General features: G+C 52.8%; 1 protein-coding gene across 1 annotated transcript in view; it reads right to left on the bottom strand.

The window, feature by feature from the left end:
- The window catches only part of IRS2 (insulin receptor substrate 2), a 29,773-nt gene extending 8,208 nt beyond the window's left edge, over positions 1 to 21,565 (bottom strand). The window contains exon 1 of the mRNA XM_045772896.2: positions 17,051 to 21,565. Coding sequence (XP_045628852.2) covers positions 17,051 to 21,029 — 3,979 coding nt within the window. The 5' untranslated portion in view covers positions 21,030 to 21,565. The remainder of the gene's footprint in view (positions 1 to 17,050) is intronic.
- Positions 21,566 to 22,173: the final 608 nt, after the last annotated feature.

The raw sequence follows: 22,173 nt of genomic DNA, 5'->3' as shown, positions 1-22,173 counted from the left end.
ATTCATTTGTATATGGCGGCTTCTGAACTTTAACAGCTGGGGTGAGTGGTCCTGCAGAGAATGTCTGACCCTCCCCCCCCATGAGGAAGGCACCGAGAAAGGGTGAAGTAGTTAAAATAACACCATGTATTTCCATCTTTGTGTTACACCTGGAGACTAGTTGAGTCCCCCTCTGGGTATTATCTGCAAGCTTCCATCCTTTAGAAATGCAATACCATCCACTAAAAACCATGCTATCTTGTTACAGGCCCTACTGAAAATGAGGAAGCAAGTCATACAATCATTTATGAAGCCAGGACACTTTTGGGATTAATTTCCCTTGTCTATGGCTCTTCTATTTGGTTTTCCATACACAACACGGAAGTACTGAGTACATAGAATAATTATGAAATACGTCCTACGGTATTACTCTTTCAACTTTAGCAGAGGTGAAGTTATAATGTCAGTCCAAATCTTTTCTCCTTCTTGGGTCTTTTAGCAAAAGCGTTATGTTTCTTCCCTATGAAACAGTGAGAATACTTGAGCCAAACGTACAATGTGCACTAAAATTGCAAATATCCTATGAACGGTATAATTCTTTCCTTAGATTTAACGCATTCTCATGCTTATGAGTTTACGCTGATATAAAGAATGTGTATTTTACGTAGACTATAAAAATGCTTATATTGTTTATATCTGAAGTTCTCAAACCTAAATATCGTTTTTCCTTCGAAATTAAGGAATGTACAGTAACAATTTATTCAAAATATATGCACCCCAAATATCCTGTTGTTATATATCGTTTCAAACGCACCTTTCTTTCCTTCAAATATTTAAATATTTAAGAGTTGCTATGGGGGTTATTTTAGTTTTATGATTTCATTTCTTTTTTGTTTTTATTATTGAAATCGAAATAAGCATTTTCTGGAAGTCTGAAATTATACCACATACAACTCAAACCCGCTCTATAATATCACTGGATAAGAAACAGACTTAGGAGCATAGTTAAAAAAGAATGGCCTCAGGATTCTAAAATATACTCTGGTTTTCACATTTAACAATAATACTGTAATTTGGAAACATATTAAAAATAGAGCGCTTATCTTTCATTACAGGAAAAAAGAAAGAAAGAAACATTTAATGGAAACAGGGAGATTCTGGAATCCACCATCACCATGCCCCCCCCCCACCTCCCACCCCCGCCCAGCCATCTCCCTTCTACGTAAGAGCTTCCATGGCGCACAAACGCGCCCAGCGGCCTGAGCGTCCCCCGCTTCTAACCTACAGGCAACTCCCTCCCTGTCCGTAACACATCCGTATACTACAGGAGGTCAGCGCTGTCTCCTGGGGGCTCAGAACAGATCTCATTTAAAGGCTCTTGTGTGAGTGGGCAGCCAGCCTTCAGGTGCAGGACCCACCGGCAAAGTCAAGGGTGAGGGTCCATCCCTGCTGTGCCCTGGCTCATTCCCACCATCACTCATCTCGAAAGCATCCTGGGAGCTTAGGAATGACTCAGGTTAATTAAGCCATCCCCACCCCTTAGAACCCAATGCCATTCCAATGGCTCAATGGGACGTGGGTGTGGACCGCCACCGGTCCCACCGGAGTCAGGGTCCTGGGGCCCAGGATCCAGCATTGACCAATCTGCTCCTTCTTCTGAAAATGGGGACCTTATTCTCCTGCCCTGAGTTCCTCCCTGGGCCACGGCCGAAACTACCAAGTGAGATTTTATGTACGCAAGTTATAAATACACAAGTCAACACGATGGAGAGACACGCGACTCTCCGTGTGCAGAGGAGCGTATGCCACTAGGGTTACTTGCACCTTGCAGCTGGTCCCTATGCTTTCCTGAAGCTCCTTTAAACGATGCGTACGAGTAACCACATGTTGCCGTGAACTACAAAGACTTCTTAATAAGACCCGGCAGCCCTTGGCTGCCCAAGAAAGCCTGACTCCACCCACCCCGCTCTCGGGGCTCATCTGCGTGGCCGCAGTCGTGGTCTCTCTGAGCACGTTCGCCATCACAGCATCTTCCTTCATTCAAAACTCTACCCATGAATGACATCACAAACAACTGGAGCTTCAAGCAGCAAACAAACAACCGATGAATGCACAAAACAATGGCACACAGCTCCCGGAATGAAATGAATAAACTTGTTCTAATTGGATAGAAGCAGAACAGAAGTAGAATTGTTTTTCTGGGGGTAACTCCAGGCCATTTAAAGCTAATCGTTCTCCAGCGCTGCACAGAACGCCCTGCCGGGCTGCTGGCTCCCCGCCCCATGCACAGGACCAAACGTGCAGACAGGGGTCGCCCGCGCCCCGGTATGGCAGCTGCACCATACAGAGGGTGCACGAGTGCCTCTCCACGTGCAATGTGCCCCCGCAGCTAGCTGGGCTCTGGCTGGTGTGGCCCCGGGCACGAGTCTCTGTCTCTCTGGTTTACGTCCAAACGTGCAGCAAACTGTAGATCAACACTCAGCCTCTGTGGCACACGAGAAAGATTTACAGCCAGAGGAAGTACTATTACTAAAATTGCAATAACGAAAAATGTAAAGGGCTAAGTTACAAACCACCTTTATCAAGTTCATTTATGGAAAAATAAAATCAAGTAAGACAGCAGCTGCTGATGGCCAGGCCCTCCCAGGGCAGTGGGGGCAGGGAAGCGGTGGTTCCTCCTACCCAGACCCACCCCCAGCCTCCATGCCCCACCCCCCACTTCACAGCCAAGCAGCACCTACGGCAGGTTAGGGTGCTGCACGGGTTCTTTCGGCCAGAATGCCAAACAGTCTCGATGTCGCTCACAACCGGAGTCTCCGCAGAGTAAAGCCGCAGGAGACTCACTTCTCCAGCCTTGGCAGAACTTAGTGGCCACAGCTGGTGCGCACTTTATATGGTCATCTGCTGGGAGGGACCTCCCAGAGGAGGAGCTCTGGACCCTGGGACGCCTGGGTCCGGGCCTGGCCTGGGATTTCTCAAGGCCTCTTGGGAGATTCGAGAGAGCAGGCAAGTTGGACACTTTGGCCCCTGACCCCTTTGGAGGCCAGGGCCACAACTGTTATGCCCAGAGCCAGGAAGAGCACCTGCTGGGCCTCCAGCACGGGAGGTATTCACGCGCAGGGATGGAGGCGCCCCAGCTCTGGAAGACTGCGGCACACGGGCGACATGACCACACACATCTCTCTCCCTTCCCTCTTCTCTGGCAAGAAGAAAGCCCAGTGAAGGAACAAAATAGCCAACCACAGAAAGACACGGCTTCCCAAAGGGCTCAAGGCTTGGGGAGGGGGAGACAGTCCATTCAGTATGAAGACATCACTCCTTCCACGGCAAGAAGGCTGGACAGTTGGCGCTGACCGACCTGGTCACATTCCCAGTCCCTCCAAGCTGGGCACAGCCCTCTGGGACTTTTAAGAATGGATTTAAGAGACAGGTGCCTTCCTCACCACGTTTTTAGGAACCAAAATGACAAAAGAGCATTTAACACGGCAGTTACCTCCTGCACATCACACACGGGGCGCTCTCCCTTTCAGAGCGCAGCCGCCAGCCGGGATATTCCACCCACGGAAATCATTTCCGCCACTTCGCAGCTACCTGGGGTAGGATTTTGTGACGCGCAGTCTATAGGACTTAATAGAAAAATAATTGTTATTTTCTTGATTTTCCTTAGAGAGCAACAGGTCATTTTATAATGTCTACCTGTGGCACTGAACTGAACACAAACCGGCTTCGAAGGGGCCGAGACCAAGAGGAAGGGGAAGAAAAGGAGTAAGCTCGCCCTCACTCTCAGCCACGTGCAGGGCGACAGCAAGGCCCCCCGGGGGTCGGGGTGTGGGCCTGTGCGCCAACCCTCCGCCGCGGGGCGCACCTGCCCCCGCCACTGGCCGCCGTGGGGCCTCGCGCATCGGTTCTGCAGAGTCCAGGCAGCGGAGACATCCAGGAGACGCACGAGCAGAGACGTGTTGTCGAACACGCGCCCTTGGGCGTGAAGATGGACATTCCATGTTTCCGGCCTGGCTGGGGCAAGAGCATTCCCGCGCCGCGGAGCAAGTGCTGGTACCGGGAAGCGGACCGCCAGGAGGAGGCTGGGCTCACCGACGCGGAGCGGGTGACCGTTCACGTGTGCTGCCGCATTCTGCACGCCGCCCACCAAAATGAAGGAAAACCAGCTTCAATCCTATAGACAGGCCTACGCGCCACGTCAGGTCTGAAAGCCACACAAGCGACAACGAACGGCGCAGGAACCCACCTGCAGAACGCCCGCCTCCCTCACACGCAGACTGCGGCCGCGGCGGCCGGCTCACTCCTGACGTCGGCGCGGCCCTGGCGGGGACTCCGGCCAACAAGCACGCGGGAGACTGCGTTCTCCGCCAGCCGGAGGACCGAATCAATCGGCGGCACAGCCCGGATCTGGCGCTCCTCGGGAAAAGCAGCGCCGGCCCAACTCCCCGGATCGGGGGTCAGCTGTAAGCGGCCCACGAGGCACCAACCCAGCTCCAGACTCACTCACGGCCTGTCTTGTCCGGGGTGACGGTCTCCCCCCCTCCCCCAAAGATGCCACTGCATCACCTGGAAGACCCAGAACCAGGCAGCAGCAAACCTACCAAGGCAGCGCCTCCTTCTAGGCCGGGAGAGTCTGTCCAGCCCCAGGTTTTTCCTTTAAAACCTAAAAATAACAAGAACCTCCCTCCAAGGAGGTCCTGAGGACGCGACAACATTCAAAAATGTTTTATAAATTATAAGGTGCCTTGCAGATGTTTGTGTAATCAAGTATGTGAATCCTTGAGTTGGCAGGTGCTTGGCTGTTTATCTCGTTTATCATCTCCCAGCGCCACCCCCTCCCCCATGGCATCTCGGCGCCTCAACCCACTTTCAGGGCTTCTCCCATTTTTTCTGCTGGTTTGGAGAGGTCAAGTCAAGAGATTCCATCCCTCACCAGGCAAAAAAACACAGATGGCAGAATTAGAGGCCTCCAGCAGAAAGTTTTTAACTGTTCTATGTATTTTCCAAAGACTCTCTTTTTTACACTGTTAGAGATGAACTGACGTCCTTACAATGGCTGACCAGGCTCTACAGGCCACTGTCCCTTGTCACCCCCTTCACTTCACCTAATAAGCTCTGCCTTTCTCCCTCTTTGTCAGTCACATTGATCCACTTCTCATTTGGGAACAGAACAGCAATCGTCTGCCCCAGGGCCTTTGCATGGCTACTCATTCCCTTTGCATATATGGATTCCCCCCTAAATACCTACAAGACCTGCTTCCTCATCACCTTCGAGTTGTGTCACTCTTCCCTCTCTTCCTTCCCCACTTTATTTTCTGGAGCATCTATTACTACCTACAATGCTTCATCATCTGAACACATTTCAAAATTAAATTAATTTCCTAGGTCTCAAATATAGACTTGAAGATTGAGTACCTTTTGTTTTTCTTTTTAGCAGGGGAACCAAACCTATTTCTTTCTAGCCCATGCTTTAATATTTTTCAAATGAGTGAAACATTTTAAAAGAAAAACAAATAACAACAGGCATCTTTGTAATGAAAAAATATTTAACAATTTGATTAAATTTGAAAGTTGAAGGGAGACCTAAGCTTTCTGCCCCTGTTTCCACAGCCCTTCTTTCTATCCTCCCAACCAGCCATTAAGTGACGTTCCTATTGGTTTGTTTGCTCCATCCCCACCCCAAACGAGTAGTTAAAAGGTTAAAGGACAGGACATTTGCCTGGAACCAGCTCCCACATCAGCCTGACAGGTTGGTAACACAGAGCTGCCCAGCCGATGGACTCCCGCCTCCGACCACAGTGGCCATCATGGCAGAGGACAGGGGTCCAGCAGCAGCAGGTCTCAGAGTGGGAGGCCCTGCGAGCAGAGGGGGCCGCAGGTAGCCAGCGGGACCCTCCTCTGCATGGGAGGGGGAGGGGCCCTCCTGGCTAGATGGTGATGTCTATAAAAGGACAGGATCTATGCTTTCAAAAAGGGCTTTAGACCCCGCTGCACACCACGAAAGGTGTGTCAAGCACGTGTCTTAAGAAAACACAGCCCTATTTGGAAATTATTAGGACACTGACTAAAATCTACATGTTCACTCTTCACGGAAGGGCACAGTGGTGTGCAAGCAGCAACGGCAAACATTTTACATGTGAGCTTTCTACATGCGCAGCTATGAGCGCTTGGGGGTTGCCGAATAAAGGATGAGTTCACAGAAAGAACTCGCACCACCCGAACTAAAGAGAGGGAAGCCGGGAAGAATCAGAAAGAGCCGGAAAGGGAGGCCAATAACCTAGTGTCAGGAAGTTTCTGGAATATTCCGTCTGACAGCAAAGATTGGGCACAAAGAGAAATCCTGGGACCGTTACAGGGCAGAGGTTAAAGTACGCTACACCCAGCAGCTACGACCCCAGCAAAATCAAACCTATTGTTTCTGAGAAGAAAACCTCTCCAGAATCATCGGAGGTAACCCAAGAGTATGGGGGGAGGGGACTCAGTGCTGGAGTGGCTCCATCAGAACCTTCCAGCAAGGCCACCCCGTTGGGAAGGGTGGACACCTCCCGGAGCACCCTGAGCAGCTGCGCCCAGGGGCCAGAGGCTGGCTGCACATCGCCCCTGCCACGACACTGGCATTGGGGACACACTGAACCTCAATCGAGTGACTGGCTGAACCGTGTTCGACTCTAGGAAATGGCGTAAGACCCAAAGAATTCTGAACATTCCAGCTGAACAGGACAGACTCCAGAGTCGTGGAGACGAATGCTTATCACCAAGAGTTATTCTAGGAACTTAATTAAATGCTCCATGCCAGAGAAACTTGGGTATTTTACTGCTGTGGTTATTTCATTTGGAACGAAGACTACTAATAAACCAGCCCTACTGATAAGCTAAACTGCAAATAATGATAAGAAGTAAAATGGAATTAAGGTGAGTCCGTTCTACTGCATCTTTAAAATTCGGATAGGACCCTAAATACCAAAATGTCATTATATGTGGGAGCTACATAAACTTTTAAACTTGAAAAGAAAATGCTCGTTTAAAAAATTTTCAAAATAAGTAAAAGCTAAAGAATGTTTTAAAATTCATTAATGCTTATAAGTTTGTCAGGCTTTCATAACTAATATTTCCACACCATGCATTATTCAAGTTTTCACTTTTTTACTCAACCACTTGAAGTCAGTTTTCTGATGCTGACTGTAACGTAACTGTACTCTCCTGGATTTGTAATATCTTAAAAAGGAGGAAATACAGATTTTGTAGTGTTGCAACTAATATATTTTGCTAAATCCTACCTCAATATTTTCAGTTGAACTACACATTTATTAGAAGTCTACTCAGAAAACGAATAAAAGTTCTTTGAAGAAGTGTCATCGAACTTACTTGATAAATGTAACTGGAAGAGGGTCTGAGTAGCTAATGGATTTGTTTTCTGTTTCATCTGTATACACAAAGTGCTATTTTAGGTCTCGTTTATGCCAGAAAACAATATTTGAAAACAGTACTATCATATGAGAATAAACCAGAAGCATACATTGCCACCAATCACTTGAGTACTTTATCTTCTAAAAAACGCATCCAAGCTGCAGTGTTAAGAAACTGACCACCGGGCTCTCCCTTTCCAGCAATTTCTGTCTCCTTAGGAGAGCAGGAACTCCAGAATGCTGACAGTGCCCCAGGGTCCTAGTACCTCCATTTCTTATCTTCAAACAAAATCAAGCTGCCCTATATGCACACTAATCCACGTCTTGTTTAATCCTGCTTATTGCTCAGAGTTTCTAAGGCACGATCTGCATAGTTTTTAAACTTAGTAAGAACACCCTGGCCTATTTCCAAAACTTCTCCCCCACCTCTCAGTGCCCCCACCCCCGACGACTCGTCCCCGCACCAGGTGCCTGAGACCCAAGGAGGGGACAGGAAAGGAGGTGCTGGCCTGGCTGCTCTGCAGGGATAATCCCCCCAGTGGGTGTGGGTGTGGCTTCCACAACAGGCCTGGGAATTCTGGGCTTCACAGGCGGCGGGCGGGAGGGGAGGCACGGACTGCAGTCCCTACTTTCGCTGGCTTCCCACCACCGGCTCTGGGCGGGGCAGTCATGCCAGTTCCAGGGGCGCTCGTCGTCGGGGAAAGACTGCTGGGTTTATTTATGAAGATGCCCCACAGAGCGAGCCCATCAGAAGCTTTATCCGCCAGCTTTCCCATTTTTCCTGGTAAGTGCTGCACAGACCCAGAACCGGAGAGACAGGGCTCTCTGAACTCTGCTCGCCCCTCAACCGCATGACGGGGAAGGGACGGGCAGGGCGGTGTGCCCCGGTTTTGCTGAGCCCCTGCGGCAGGCGGCCGGGGACACGGCGCGGCGGGAAGACTGCTGGTGCTCACTGCTACCAGGCAGGCGCGTGGCCCCGGGGCTGCCATGTGCTAGGAAGGAAGTCGCCTCTCCGAGGATGCTGGACACGCTGGCAGTTCATGTCAACAAAACCGACTCACCCCAAGAGCACAAGCCCATGGATCCACCTTACATTTTTTAAAACTAGGGACAGCTTATGAATTTTGGTTTATGTCTTCCCTTATGCCTTTGAAAGTGGGGTGACAGTCACATCATTAGGAAGGTAGGAAAACCACTTCTCTTCTTATAAAAATTCAGTGAAAGGACGTTTTTTTCTCAGAAGAAAAAAAAAATCTTGAAAACAAACAGGCACTCATGAAGTAATCCAGTCCCCAGAAGATTACCACCTAGGAACAACTGATTAGTTGACTTATTGGTCCTTAGGCAAATTCTAAATTGGTTAGTTTTCAAATACACTCATCGTTAAAGAGGTTAATGACTCATTTCTTAGGAAACTGTTAATGGACTTATTCATAATGAGGGGAATATGCTATATTTCACTTATAGGATAAATACATTATAAAGACACCTCAAGCCATGACCAGACCGACCGTCCAGGCTGAATCCGTCACAAAGAACGAAGACGGACGTTTTCCCAGATAACAGAGGCTTTTCCATTTGAATTATGCCAAGAATTTTGTTCTTTCTTTTCTTTCTTTTTTTTTTTAACAAGTAAGCACATGATCTTGAATGTTTGCCAAACCTTCGCTCTTCTGCCTCACCAGTCAGCACGGCCCACATGGTCGCGAGCAGGCCCGTTCCCGGACTCGCAGCGCACTTCCTTACTTCGGCGCCTCTGCTTCTCTGGGGACCAGCAGGCCTTTCAGTCTACGCGTGAAGCCAAATGTCCCAAAGTAAAGAAGACAGATAGCACTTCTACAAACGCTGAGTGGTTCTGCAGAGAACAGCACAGCCCTGGGAGAAAGTTACTCCTCAGAACACAAGGGACCCACAGAGACAGAGCATACTCTATTCTTTCTTGATAATATTTACAAACATTTCTACCAACTAATCAAATGGTGACCTTGGAGAAGACGTCTGACCTCCCTCGACCTCTGTGTTCACAACCTTAAATGAGTTACATTATACCAATGGCTCCCAACTCGGCACCCTCAGACGAACTTGCATTCCCTTCTGATTCTCACCACACTGTGTGGAAGGAGTTTTAATGCATTTGGTGGAGGGAGGGCGGGCAGGTATCTTCCCAAGTCTAATACACAGCAGGCTTTGCTGAAACCAAAACAGTTGGAGGAAAAGGAGCTTTCCTCGTCACAGAGCCCTAGAACTCCAGGAAGCCAGCCTGGAAACCCCCCGAACCGATCACCAACCAACAACCTGGGACAAATGAAGCCAGAGACACAATGACGGCTATCAAAGTCCTACCAGACTCTAAGCTCTTCACACTGCCAGGCGTAAAACTGGTGTAAAAAAAATTAGGGGGCTTTCCTTCCTTGTCCTACTTCCTGCTCACCTGCCCACATTTTACTGGGAATGAATAAATACATGGAAGAAAAAAAAGAGAGAGAAATGAAGTAACTAGCACCTAAGCGAAATAAAAAACAACACAGTTACGTTGACTGTTGCCTGAGGCCGGGCTACAGTGAAATCCTTCTGTAACTAACTACTGGCTGTGAGCTCCGGAAGCAGACAACGGGAAAGAATGTAAAGAGCACTGGAGACAATGGGATAGAATGTAGAGCGCTAGGAGGCAGAACCCCAAGACGGCGAGGGTTGACGCTGCTCCACTGGCCCCATTCCTTGGTTCACCCAACAGTACTCCTTCTGGCTGGGGGAACCGGGACAAGTCCGGGGCATCACCCGCAGCGGCCGATTCCTTATTCCCAAGGAGTGGCCCTGCCTATGTCCCCGGGTTTTGGAGTATTACGTGATACCACAGGTAAGGAAATGTCTCACCACTAAGAGGTGAGAAAAAACACTTCCTGGATTTTCAATAATTCTTTTGACCTAAAGGGAACAGGGACACAAAATCCTCTTTCAGTAGTGATCAGGATAATGGTTACAATGTCACCATCTCCAGCGCCAGCTGCCTTCTTTCACTGCCCATCAAGTATTGGGATTGTTACACATAATTTGGAGGTAAAAGATGGACTGACTTAAGTAACTACTTATAAATTTGCATGGAGAAAGCACTATGTCACATTCATAAATACTAAAGATTACGCATTAATACTACGGAAAAGCATAAATCCTTCTTAGGACAAACATATGGATTTTAAGGTAATTATTAAAATCACATCATATAATGAAATCTATCATAATCCCCATTCTTACACATTGAAAAAATTGAAATTTAATCCTAGACTATAATAATTCACGCCATGATTTATACCAATACCATGCGGATAGATTAAAGCACCAGCAAGACTATAATAACACTTGAGGTTATAAAGTTTTAACACCATCAGAGAACATGTCATTATTCAGTATTTGAGTTTCAATTAAAAAAAAATTCACATCAAACCTCTTGGAGCATGACTTGCTGAAACATGGAGCCCCCCTCCCCCATACACACACACACACACAAAACACCGGTTTCTGTAAAATTGGATACTCTTTAAAATCAATACTAAAGGGGCACCTGGGTGACTCAGTCAGTTGAGCATCAGACTCTTGATTTTGACTCCGGTCATGATCTCAGGGTCGTGAGATCGGGCCCTGAGTGGGGTTCTGCACTCAGCGCAGAGTCTGCTTGTCCTTCTCCCTCTGCTCCTGCCCCCCCAATCTCTAAAATAAATAAGTAAAAACCTTAAAAATAAATAAATAAATAAATAAATAAATAAAATACTTTAAAAAACCCCAGTATTTACAAGGTGCTTTGCATACAGTCATTTATTTTTAAAGTATATTATGCACCACAGTATTTGACCAAATATTCCAAATTTCAGTAAAAGCACAGCAAGCAAAGAGTATTTTATAAATATTTTCTGTGGGCATCAATAGCATGTATGGCGTACAGAAAGAGGGCCAAATGTGAAGACATATTTACCTGGTTATGAGTTCTACAATGTCTCTGGACATGTAAAAGCTACTTTATGCAAATTTAATATGTTCCTAGTCCAATCGCCAAGAAATCAGAACCGCCAACTTGACTATTTTATCACTTGTAAACACGCAGCCTTTAAATCTTAACCCCATTCCATTTCAGCGTCCCCATGCAATAAATTCCACGAAGCAGCGAGAGCACAATGCCTAGAAGGATCTTGCATCACTCGCATGCACTGAGCAAGATGGTAGTGTACAACATACAGTCCAACTCCCTTCTCTTCAAACTTCCTTCTGTGCCTTTTATTTTCGTGCCCAGTTAACACAAGTCTACGGCTACCTAGAAAGAAATCGAATCATACTAGCAATGCTCAGCTTAGCATTTCCCCCGTCTTGAAGGATGACTCCACCAGTGCCCCTCAGAAAAAAACCTACCACTGAACCCAGTCTACAATACACATAAAAGTAACAAAGTCTCCCCGTTTCAATCTGGATAGTATGTTTTCACAAAACCCTGATCAGTAACATGCTTATAAGTGATCATTTCGGAGGCTCAGAACATTTCGTTTATTAAAATGCCAACATTGAGACGCCTTGCCCATCTTGTGTAGAAATACACATTCTCCTCGTGTCTGTAGTAGACAAAATCGGCAGCGAATTCCCCTATTATTAGCGAGCTCAGGGGAGAACCGGTTTTGGGCGGGGCTTTACTTCCCTCTGAGCTTTTCCCCACTCTACTTGGCAGTGCAGATAAAAGAGTAAAGTTACATTTTCCCTTAAGTTTCTAAGGTGAAACGGGAACACTTGATTCTGCGCTACCCAAAAAAACAAAACAAAAAGAACCCTCTCCACTTGCCAAATCTGATACCAAAAGTTAACTAGCTCTTGGAACTATGCTTCTACAGAAAACGCATTAGTGGGAATTTTAACAGAAAACCCATTATACCCATGCTGTTCGTTAAAATGCTGTAAGTTCCCCTCTCCAGAAAGACAGAAAGATTCGTTTAATCCATAGAGCTCCAAAGAAAATAAAACATTAATTATCTGTGAAAATTCCTTTTCTGGGGGAGGGGGCCTGTGAAAGGCAAACGACTCAGGCCAACTCTGGAGGTTTCCCTACTGTGCCTGACAACAACACAAATCAGAACTGCAGGAGCCGCCCTAATGAAGTCAACCCAGAAAGCAAACCCCCAGGCCCAACACGATTCTGTGGCTGAAAGTTTAAGGGTTCTGGTTTTCTTTCAATATACCCCACGTTGAGAGCCAACACTATCGGTTAAAAAAACATGTATGTTCTAATTATAAATTTTCATCTTGACAGTATCTCTTCACATATAAACAAATCATAAAAGGTAATCAAAAGGACGGTCTTAATGGAGTTTCAGCATTAGGATGCTGTTTTCCTTGATTGTTGTTTTCCTATGTAATTTAAACCGCTGCTTCATTACAATTGATAATTATCTATGAACAACATCTCAAGTTAAGCAAAGAGGGGTGAAAACATGGTTCTGAGAGACTGGAGTGGGACTAGCAAGGAAGCAAAAAAGACTTAAAAAGGATGTTAGCTCTATTTTCAGATTGTGAGTTGTTGTTGTTCTAAGAACACTCATTGTCAAGTGACTTTCCTGTCAATACCCATGACTTTAAGGGAGTATAATAGAATCGGTGGATTTATGAGCAGGATCCTTTCAAAGAGCGTTTTAACCGTTCTTGATTTTCATGATCTGCTGGACCTCCCAGTGGCCAAGGCCACGGGAGGGACAGGGTTATAATTACCCCATTTTACAGACAGAGAAAGTGAGAAAGTGGGGTTAAAAGGTTTTCCTCTGTCACACAATGACTCATTAAGATCAGCAACTAGAACCTGGTTTCCTGATTCCTGGTTTAATGTTCCACATACTATGCTTCCTTCTACGAAGTACTATTTTTGTAAAGGTTTCTCTTTCAATAAAGGAAGTAGAACAAGTCACGTGACTTTCATTCACGAAAGCCGGTGTGTTTTCATTAGCACCTTAGGTGTCTGTTCCTGGGAACAGGGCAGGAGCCGTGTTCCTTATTATCTTATTACAACAAGAGCTGGCCAACCAAAGCAGGAGAGCACGCACAACGGAAAAATAAAGGGCATGTGGTTTGTCAAGCAATCTCATTGGAGTTCTAAAAATATTCAAGTTCTTTACTTTCAGACTTCCAATAGACAATCCTTTTAAACATAAATCCTGATTATGTTGTTACTCTGGAGACATTCCTCTTATCCCCAAATTCTCTGACCATAGGATATGAATAAATAGTCCCTTTATCAAACAGAATTTAAACCCAGATGCTTACAATGGTAACTCTTATCTAAGCTGCCTTATACATACAGAAAAACCAAGTTTAGAATAAAAATCCCATTAAAGAGGAACAGAACACTAAGATAGTACCTTGTACGACATATACCAACCTCTAATCATAGCACAAAAATGTATCAGTTAATTTTTAAATGCTGCTTTAAAGCACAGTAAATTCCGTACTCTTATTTCCACTTCTGAAACAGCACCGCTCTGACAGATTGGTTCGATTTTCCTACATACACGCACGCAAAACACACAGTAAGGACCTTCCCTTGCTCCCAAGTAAGATGCATAATTTAGAGTTCAATTTTTATTTGCTCTGGATTAATACAAACTATTGTATTATATATATTATTATTATATTTTAATCCAGAGCATGCACATACACACACACACACACACACACACACACCCATAAAGTGTACTAACTTGTTCCCTGGGTTCCGGTACTGAAATCCCAGCATCCCCAATTCTATTGTAAACAGCTATCAAGCATTGCAGGAACCTTGTGTCTTTGTTACCACTTATGCAAATGCCAAACTCGACCCAAACAACCCTAAATTAATCCACTTCAGCATAATTAATGACGTATCCCCACGTGGAGCCCGAGGAGCTCAGTGTGGACACACATAAGCCACTGTGAACACCAGGCCAGTGCACACAATGGCCCAGGAAGTTCTCCTATTTCATCTTCAAAGAAATGCTTTCCAAGTCTTCCTCCCTATAAATCATTCTCTCAGAGGACGCTCATCTCCTGTGAACTTTTTACTTATAAGCACCACAAACAAATTTCTACACGCACACGTGAGTGAAATAAAAGTGGACATTCACTTTGAGCTCCCTTCCGGCTCCGCGGACCACAACTCAGGTTCCACATTAATTAAGACGACATCCTTGTCTTTCCTGTTCTACTGTTCTCCGTGTCACATCAGTTTACTAGAAATCCATTTAGCACGCAGTCCTCTTACATAAAACTGTGGTTTTGGCACAATGGGTCAATTGCTGCCCTCTGTTTTGCTTAAAAATAGTCCTTTTCCTTCTTAAAAGGGTGTTTACCATAGTGCCCACAGAGACTCTGGAAAAACAGCCAGCAAATCCAATCTCGTCTTTGTTCTGCCACCGTGGAGCGTATGAGCGGCTGTTTTGGTTTCAGAGTCCTGAGTCCTATAGGTTGAAAGGAATTTTATACTGGTGGGAACACAAACGAAACAAGCTACATCGGGTCTCCTACTAAACTTATCTCTCGCAGTTTCACGTTTTCCCTAGTCTGGAGAGGGCATTCTATCATACATGAATCACATTTCCGCGTGTATCTCCCTTATCAGAAAGGCCTTGAATCCCTTCAGGCCTGGCACCCCGGCCCACTCCTCCTGCTACTGCCGGAGCCCGCTCCCGGGGCCTGGCGCAGTCCAGTCCAGGTTTTTGCTGCCTGCTTCACCCACGGGCGTAAAAGGTGTTCTGTTCCCAGGCTGCTTTTCTGATTAGAATCAGATTTCAGCAAAATGTACTTTCATGTTCACTATGACATATACCCCATACACCCGTTTGGGCATACGGAAAACAATTCTGTGTGCATGCATTTCCCCCCCAACGCAATTCTAGTCATGCTCGTGTGCTTCTATGGTCTGTGTCCTGGACGGCAGCCCATCCTTCAACTCCCTGACACACACAAGCCATTTTTCAGAAGTACCTGTAGTGCTTCACTCAACTCCAAGCCCAGGGACCTGCAGTGGAGAGTCCCCGCTTGTGGGACACAACTGCTGTAACTAGATGCTAAAGTCCCCCCTCCTCCTCATTCTCTAGGACTCTTTTCATCTTCTCCTCTACGGTTTTAATAAAAAAGTAAAGAGCTCTTCCTCTATTATGTTAGAACAACAGGGCATTACCCTATTGCTGTACTTTTAAACCCCCGGGACTCACAGTCCCAAGCATACTCCAAACCCCGTGTTGGACTTGGATGGCATTCAGCGACTCTGTTTATTTTAAGAACAAAAGGCACACGGATCCCCACGCCAACGACAGCATCACCTGGGACCCCTGCACACTGCTGACCTTAGGCCAGCATCCACAGACCACGACTCACTGCTTCGTGCTTTGTGGTGGCCCCGAGCCTCTACCTGACTAGCAACCCCCCAACCAGAAAAATTAGGAATTGAACCCTCCCTCCCTCTCCGCCCCCCCTCCCCCCCTCCCCCCCCAGCCATGCAGAGTTGAGGTCCTCGGGATGCAGCACCTGCTGCGAGCAAGCACACCCCTCCCTCCTCAGGGATGTGTGATGAGGACCTGAGCAACGCTACGGGGCACCCTCCTGTCCAGCTGTTCTGGAAAAGACCCGGCAGGTTGCCTCCCACTTGTTTTCTCGACAGCACAGATCCTAAATCCCGCTGCACGTCCACACCCCCCGGGCCAACACTGAACAACCCCGAGCTCTGCCCGCGGGGCCTTGGCTTCCATGCATCTGCGCGAGGCCCCGTCGGTAAATTCTCAAACCTCCCCAGGGGAGCCTAACATGGGACGGGGTTCCCAAAGGATGCTCCCCGACCATCAAACCTCCCCAGGGGAGCCTAACATGGGACAGAGTTCCCAAAGGATGCTCCCCGACCAGCAGCATCGACACAACCTGGGAACTTCTTAGAAAGGCACGTTCCAGGCCACACCCTAGGCCTACTGCACCAAAGTCCCCGGGGCTTTCTACAGCCCGGCCATCCAGGCTTAACTCCAGCCAGCGGACTCCCAGGTAGGCTCGAGTGTGAGGACCACTGCTTTTATGCTGTGTGTAGGCACGGTCCCCATTTCAGAGCCTCAGGAGAAAAACAGTGTCTCTTAGGGAAAAGCCCCGACAGTTTCCGTGTAAAACTGAAATGGTTAACTGCTCCCTGTTGCACCCACCAAAATGGACGCTCATTTTCTAAATGACTTGCAGGCCTGTTTTCATAAACTTCGAGGCTCAGCAAAAATCAGGCGGGACCTGGTTCCAGGAAAACAAAGGGAAAGGCGAGGGAGCTGTCAAACTTCAGGTCAAGAACCCGTAACTGGCACTCTGGGGTGGCTGACCTGGGGAGACGGCTGCCCTGGGAACCGACGGGGAAGAGGGGGCTGTAGGAAAAGGGAAATGGGGCTGGGCCATAACAACAAATCCACGTCTCCTTAGTGGGACGCTTCCCGCTCAACTCAAAGACCACTGGACTGCTCTTGGTTTGGACAAAAGCCAGGGGAGCAAAAGGAAAACAAAGCAAGCAGGCTGGTCCAACATTTCGGCACTCAGGTCAAGGTACCAAAGGAGAGAACGGCAGTGAACCCAGAGTAGCTCACCGGCCTCCCCGCCTGCCCCCCACCCTTCCCCCCACCATCCACAAGGTGCACGGGCCTCACCTTTCACAATGGTGGCCTCCTTCAGGTGATGGGACAAGAAGTCAATGCTGGCATAGGTGTTGGCAGAGGGTAGGGCGCCAGGGCCCGGCCCCCCACATACCCCACTGCTGCCGCTGCCCCCCACAGCGCTGATGAGGCCCCCGAGGCTGCGGGTCCGGCCCCAGGCGCTCTTGTCTCCGGGCTGCGGATGAGGATGCTGCTGTGGGGCCGCTGACAGCCCAGGCTCGTCCCTCACGTCGATGGCGATGTAGTTGAGGCCGTTCTGGAAGCCGGCAGAGGTCTCCCTGCGCATTGGAGACCCACTGCCCCCAGGGCAGCCAACCAAGCCCCCAGGCTGACTTGGTACCCATGGGCGCGCCTGCTGGGGGGGCGGTGGCTGCAACTGGCGGGGGGACGTGGGGCGCTCGTCACCCCCACCCAGGACGCCGCTGCCGCCCCCTTCGCTGCTTTTCCTGAGAGAGACGTTTTCCACAGAGGCCGAGTTGTGGCGCTTAGGGTTATGGGCGAAGGATGGGGACACGGGGGTCACAGTGGTGGTCGAGGAGAAGGTCTCGGAGCTGTGGCGGCGGCGGCCCCCCTGTGGGTCTGCGCGGATGACCTTGGCTCCCCGGTGAGGGTCTGGGGGCTGGCTCGCCTGCAGGAAGGCCTCGACTCCCGACACCTGATCCATGAGACTCAGCCTCTTCAAGCCGGAGGTGGGGCTGGTCACGCGGGCACCTTCCGGCTTCGGGGGGGCCGCGATGGGTTGTGGCGGGGTGGCAGCCACGCCAAAGGCCATCTCGGTGTAGTCACCATTGTCCCCAGTCTCCGAGGACGAAGAGGAGGCAGCGCTGGGGCCCTGGGAAGTTGACGCCTGGGGCAGGCGGTACAGCTCCCCTGGGGGGGGCGGTGGGGGCGGCTGCGGCTGCAGGGAGGAGGTGGGGGCCGCAGGACGGGGGGGCAGCGGTGGGTAGGGGGACGAGGCCTCAGGGGACAGGAGGGCATCCAGGGAGCCCACAGGGTCCCCGCTCTGGGTGCCCGGCTTGGGTGACTTGGGCGAGCTGAAGTCAAGGTTCATGTAGTCGGAGAGTGGGGAGCGCTGCCTGCTGTCGCTGCTCGTGCCCGGGGTGCCCGAGCCCAGGGACGAGGCCGGGCTGCTGGCGGACAGCAGTGAGGACGATGAGGCCGCCGAAGCCAGCAGCGGAGGCGCGGGCGGAGACAGGCGAGTTCCGGCTTCACCAAAGTCAATGTTGATGTACTCGCCCGGGCTCTTGGGCTCAGGCGGCAGAGGGTACTCGTGCATGCTGGGCAGGGTCTGAAGCCCCTCCAGGGACAGGCGTGTGGGCCGCACTAACCGGCAGCGCTGGTTCAGGAAGCCCTCTGGGCGGCCACCGCTGCTGCCACTCGGCCTGCTGGGCGAAGGCACTACTGGGTGAGGAGGTTGGATGTGGCCGCCTCCGGCCGCGAAAGCGCTAGTGGATGGTGCGCCAGGGCCGGCAGGCGGTTCTAGCCTCTCCTCTTCCAGGATGCGCCCCACGGGGGAGCTCATGAGCACATACTGGTCGTTGTCCCCGTTGCACGTGTAGGGAGCCTTGTAGGAGCGAGGCAGGGAGCTATAGCAATAGCCAGGGACTCCCCTGAGCATCTCCCCGCTGCCATGCAAGGCAGCCGAGAAGAAGTCGGGAGGCGTCCCTGAGGTACCCGCGTCGCTGGGGGACATATTGAGGTAGTCCCCGTTGGGTAGCAGCTTGGTGTCAGTGTTCTCCATGGACAGCTTGGAGCCACACCACATACGCATGTACCCACTGTCCTCAGGGGAGCTCTCGGCTGGGGAGCTCGTCTTGTAGCTGCCCCCGTTCGCTGGAAAGGCCCTACTGGCCGTAGGGGTGGGTGCGGGCACTGCGGCTCCTGTGGGGGGCAGGGCTGCGGCCGCGGCCCGAGGCTGCAGGATCTGCTTCGGGGCAGACACGCTAGTGGGGCTCATGGGCATGTAGTCATCACTCTTACAGCTGCCACTGCCACCACCCAGGAGGGCCACGCCAGGGGTCATGGGCATGTAGCCATCGTCGGCACCCAGGTTACTGCTAGAGCTCCTATGGGACCCGATCTCGATGTCGCCATAGTCCTCAGGATAGGGGTGGTAGGCCACTTTGGGAGATGACGCGGGACAGGATGGGCAGAGGCGGCCGGAGCTGCCGGAGAACGTGGCCCGCATCAGGGTGTATTCATCCAGGGATGCAGAGGAGGGCTGGGGCACTGGCCGCTGCCGGGCAGGTGTGGTCAGGGAGTAAGTCCTCTTCCTCAGCCCTCGGTCCAAGTCCTGGCCCCCGTCCCCAGAGACTCTGCGGTAGGGGCGACCACAGTGGCTCAGGGGCCTGTCCATAGTCATGTACCCGTACAGCTCGCCCCCGCTGCCGTCTCTGGCCGGAGGTGTCTCAGCGATGGACTCGGGCGTGTTGCTCCTGTGGCTGCAGAAGGCTCTCAGGTCCCCAGGGCTGGAGCCATACTCATCCAGAGACATGAAGCCAGGGTCGCTGGGGGAGCCGGAGGCCGAGGCGCTGCCGCTGGAGGGCCGCTGGCCCGCGGGGTGGTGCAGGGCGTGCTGCAGGTGCGGATGCGGGCCTGGCGGCGGCGGGTAAGAACCGGAGCCATGCCCGCTGCTGGACGACAGGCTGCTGGGGCTGGTGGCGGCTGGGGGCGAGTGCGCCACCGGCATGGACATGGAGCGGCTGTGTTGCAGGGCGCCCCCTGCCGGCGCCAGCGCCACCTTGCTCGCGCGGGCGCCGCAGCCGCCGCTTAGGGTGTGTGAGCGGCTCAGGGGCGCGCGCACCGGCCCGGGGCTCAGGGGACTCCCGGCTACAGACACAGGCCTGCCGCCCGCCGCCCCCGCCCCCGCCGCCGCGCCGCCGTCTCCCTCGCTGGCCGTGCGCACCCGACAAGAGCTGCACTTGGCGGCCGGCGGGGTGGCGGCCAGGCTGTCGGTGCGCGAGCGGCGCACCAGGCCCGTCTGGCTGGGGGGCAGGTTGACCAGGTGGTGGTGGCGGCGCGCGCCGGGGACGCTGATGGGGTGTGTGGAGGACGAGCCCGACGACTGGCTCTTACTGCGCGGCCGGAACTCGAAGAGCTCCTTGAGTGCCTTCATGGCCTCCAGGATGGTCTCGTGGATGTTCTGCGCCACCACCGAGTCGTCGGCCTGCATCCACAGCTCACCTGGGCCCGTGACAGCCGACCGGCCCACCTCGATGAAGAAGAAGCTGTCCGAGTGGCCGCAGCGGCGGATGTTCATGAGCTGCAGCGTCACCGACGGCTGCTCACAGTTGAGCTTCACGAAGCCGATGGTGCGCGCCGACAGGCACAGGCGGTACACGCCCGTCAGGTTCTTGCTCTGGCCCAGGCCCTTGGGCTTCAGGTTCACCTGCCACACCTCGCGGTAGGCGGCCGTGGCGGGCGCCACCAGCCCGTAGCTGTCATCGGCCGCGGCGGCGCCGGCCGAGCCGCCCAGGGCGCCGGGCAGGGAGGCGCTGCAGGACGCGGCGGTGGCGGCGGCGGGGGGCCCGTCGCCGGCGCGGCCCTCGCTGACCAGGTCGGTGAGCGCGCGGTACCAGCCCTCCTGCTCCTGCTCGTTCTCGGCCGCCACCGCGAAGTACTCGTCCTTGGTGTAGAGCGCGATCAGGTACTTGTGTTTGGCGTCGGCGCGCTTGTTGATGTTTAGGCAGCAGTCGAGCGCGATGACCCGCTTCGGGGCGCCCGCCTTGCTCCGCCACTTCTTCTCGCTCTCATAGTACTCGAGCCGCGGCGGCTGCGGCGCCGGCCCCCCGCCCGCTGTCGCCGTCGCCTCGTCGCCGGGCCCGCGCAGCACGAAGAAACGCTTGTGGCCGTGCTTCTGCTTGCGCAGGTAGCCGCACTTGCGCACGCTGTGGTTGTTGTTGTTGTTGTTGTTGAGGTTGGGGCCGTCGCCGCCCGCCGGCCCGGGGGGCCCATGCAGCGGTGGGCTCGCCATCGCCGGCGTTTCAGGCCGCGCCGCGGGGCCCGGCGTGAAGGAGCTGGGGGAGAGCGGTGGGGGGCGCGGGCGGGGGCGGCACCCTCCCCCCCTGCTCGCCCGCCGGAACCCGCGTCCCTCGGGCCCAGGAGGTGGGGAAGGTTGGGGGAGGCCCGCGGGGGCCGGCACCGCGCGGTGGCGCAGCGCCCTCCGCGCTCCCGGGCCCCGGAGGATGCCCGGCGCGGGCGGTGGCCGCCCCCTGGCCCGGCTGCCCGCGGCCGCTGCCTCCCGGGCTCTCGGGCGGCGCCTGGGGACTCGCTGGCTGGGCCGAGTGTCGGGGTCCCCGAGCCGCGGGGCCGAGCCTAAGACGCGCGCGGCCGCACCGGTCCCGCCGCTGCGCCGCGCTCCGGGGTGCCGGGGTGCGCCCGGGCACTCGGGGTCCGCGCCGCCACCGGGACTGCTGCTGCTGCTGCCAACGGCGACCCGGGCTCGTCGCGGTCCCCGCCGCACAGTGAGTAACACATCGCGCACCGAGTGACTGAACTAAGAAGAGCAAAACAACATGTGACTCGGCGTTACGCAGGCACACACGGCGCGGCCGCCCCGCCCCGCCGCCCGCATTGGCGCCGCGCCCCCCGACGGACGGCCCGCACAGCCAATGGGAGCGGGCCGTTGGGGGACGGGCCGCGCGCCCCCGCCCCGCCCCCCTTTCTCCCCGGGCTGCGTTTCCCGCCGTCCCCTCCCCCTCCCGCGGAGGCCGGGGCCCGGGCGGGGTGGGGGCCGGCCCGAGCCTCATTAATCAGAGGCTCGTTGTGGATGCCGGCGGAGGAGATGCCACCCAGGGCGGGAAAAGGGGCGCGCAGGAGGGGCGGGGGCCGGCCTCCGCGCGGAGGGCCCTTCCCTCCCGCCTTTGACTCAATTAATTGGGCTCCGAGCTTCCGCCGGGGAGGGGACCGGGGGAGGGGACACTGCAGGGGGCGGGGGCCGGCGGAGATCAAGGGCCGAGACCGCCAGCCAGGGCTGGGCGCCGGGGGGCGGGGGGTGGGGGGCCGGCAACACCCTTCCTCGGGCCCCGCATCGCCCTGCTGCCGCCCCACTCGCGGGGGCCAGAAGGGGCAGTGAACTTGGCTGCCCTCTCGTAACCCCCTCCCACCATCAAACACAC

This window comes from Ursus americanus, chromosome 10 (assembly GCF_024610735.1).
Source record: "Ursus americanus isolate L20-20 chromosome 10, mUrsAme1.1.p, whole genome shotgun sequence".
Taxonomy (NCBI): domain Eukaryota; kingdom Metazoa; phylum Chordata; class Mammalia; order Carnivora; family Ursidae; genus Ursus; species Ursus americanus.
This window is presented reverse-complemented; position numbering and strand designations above follow the sequence as displayed.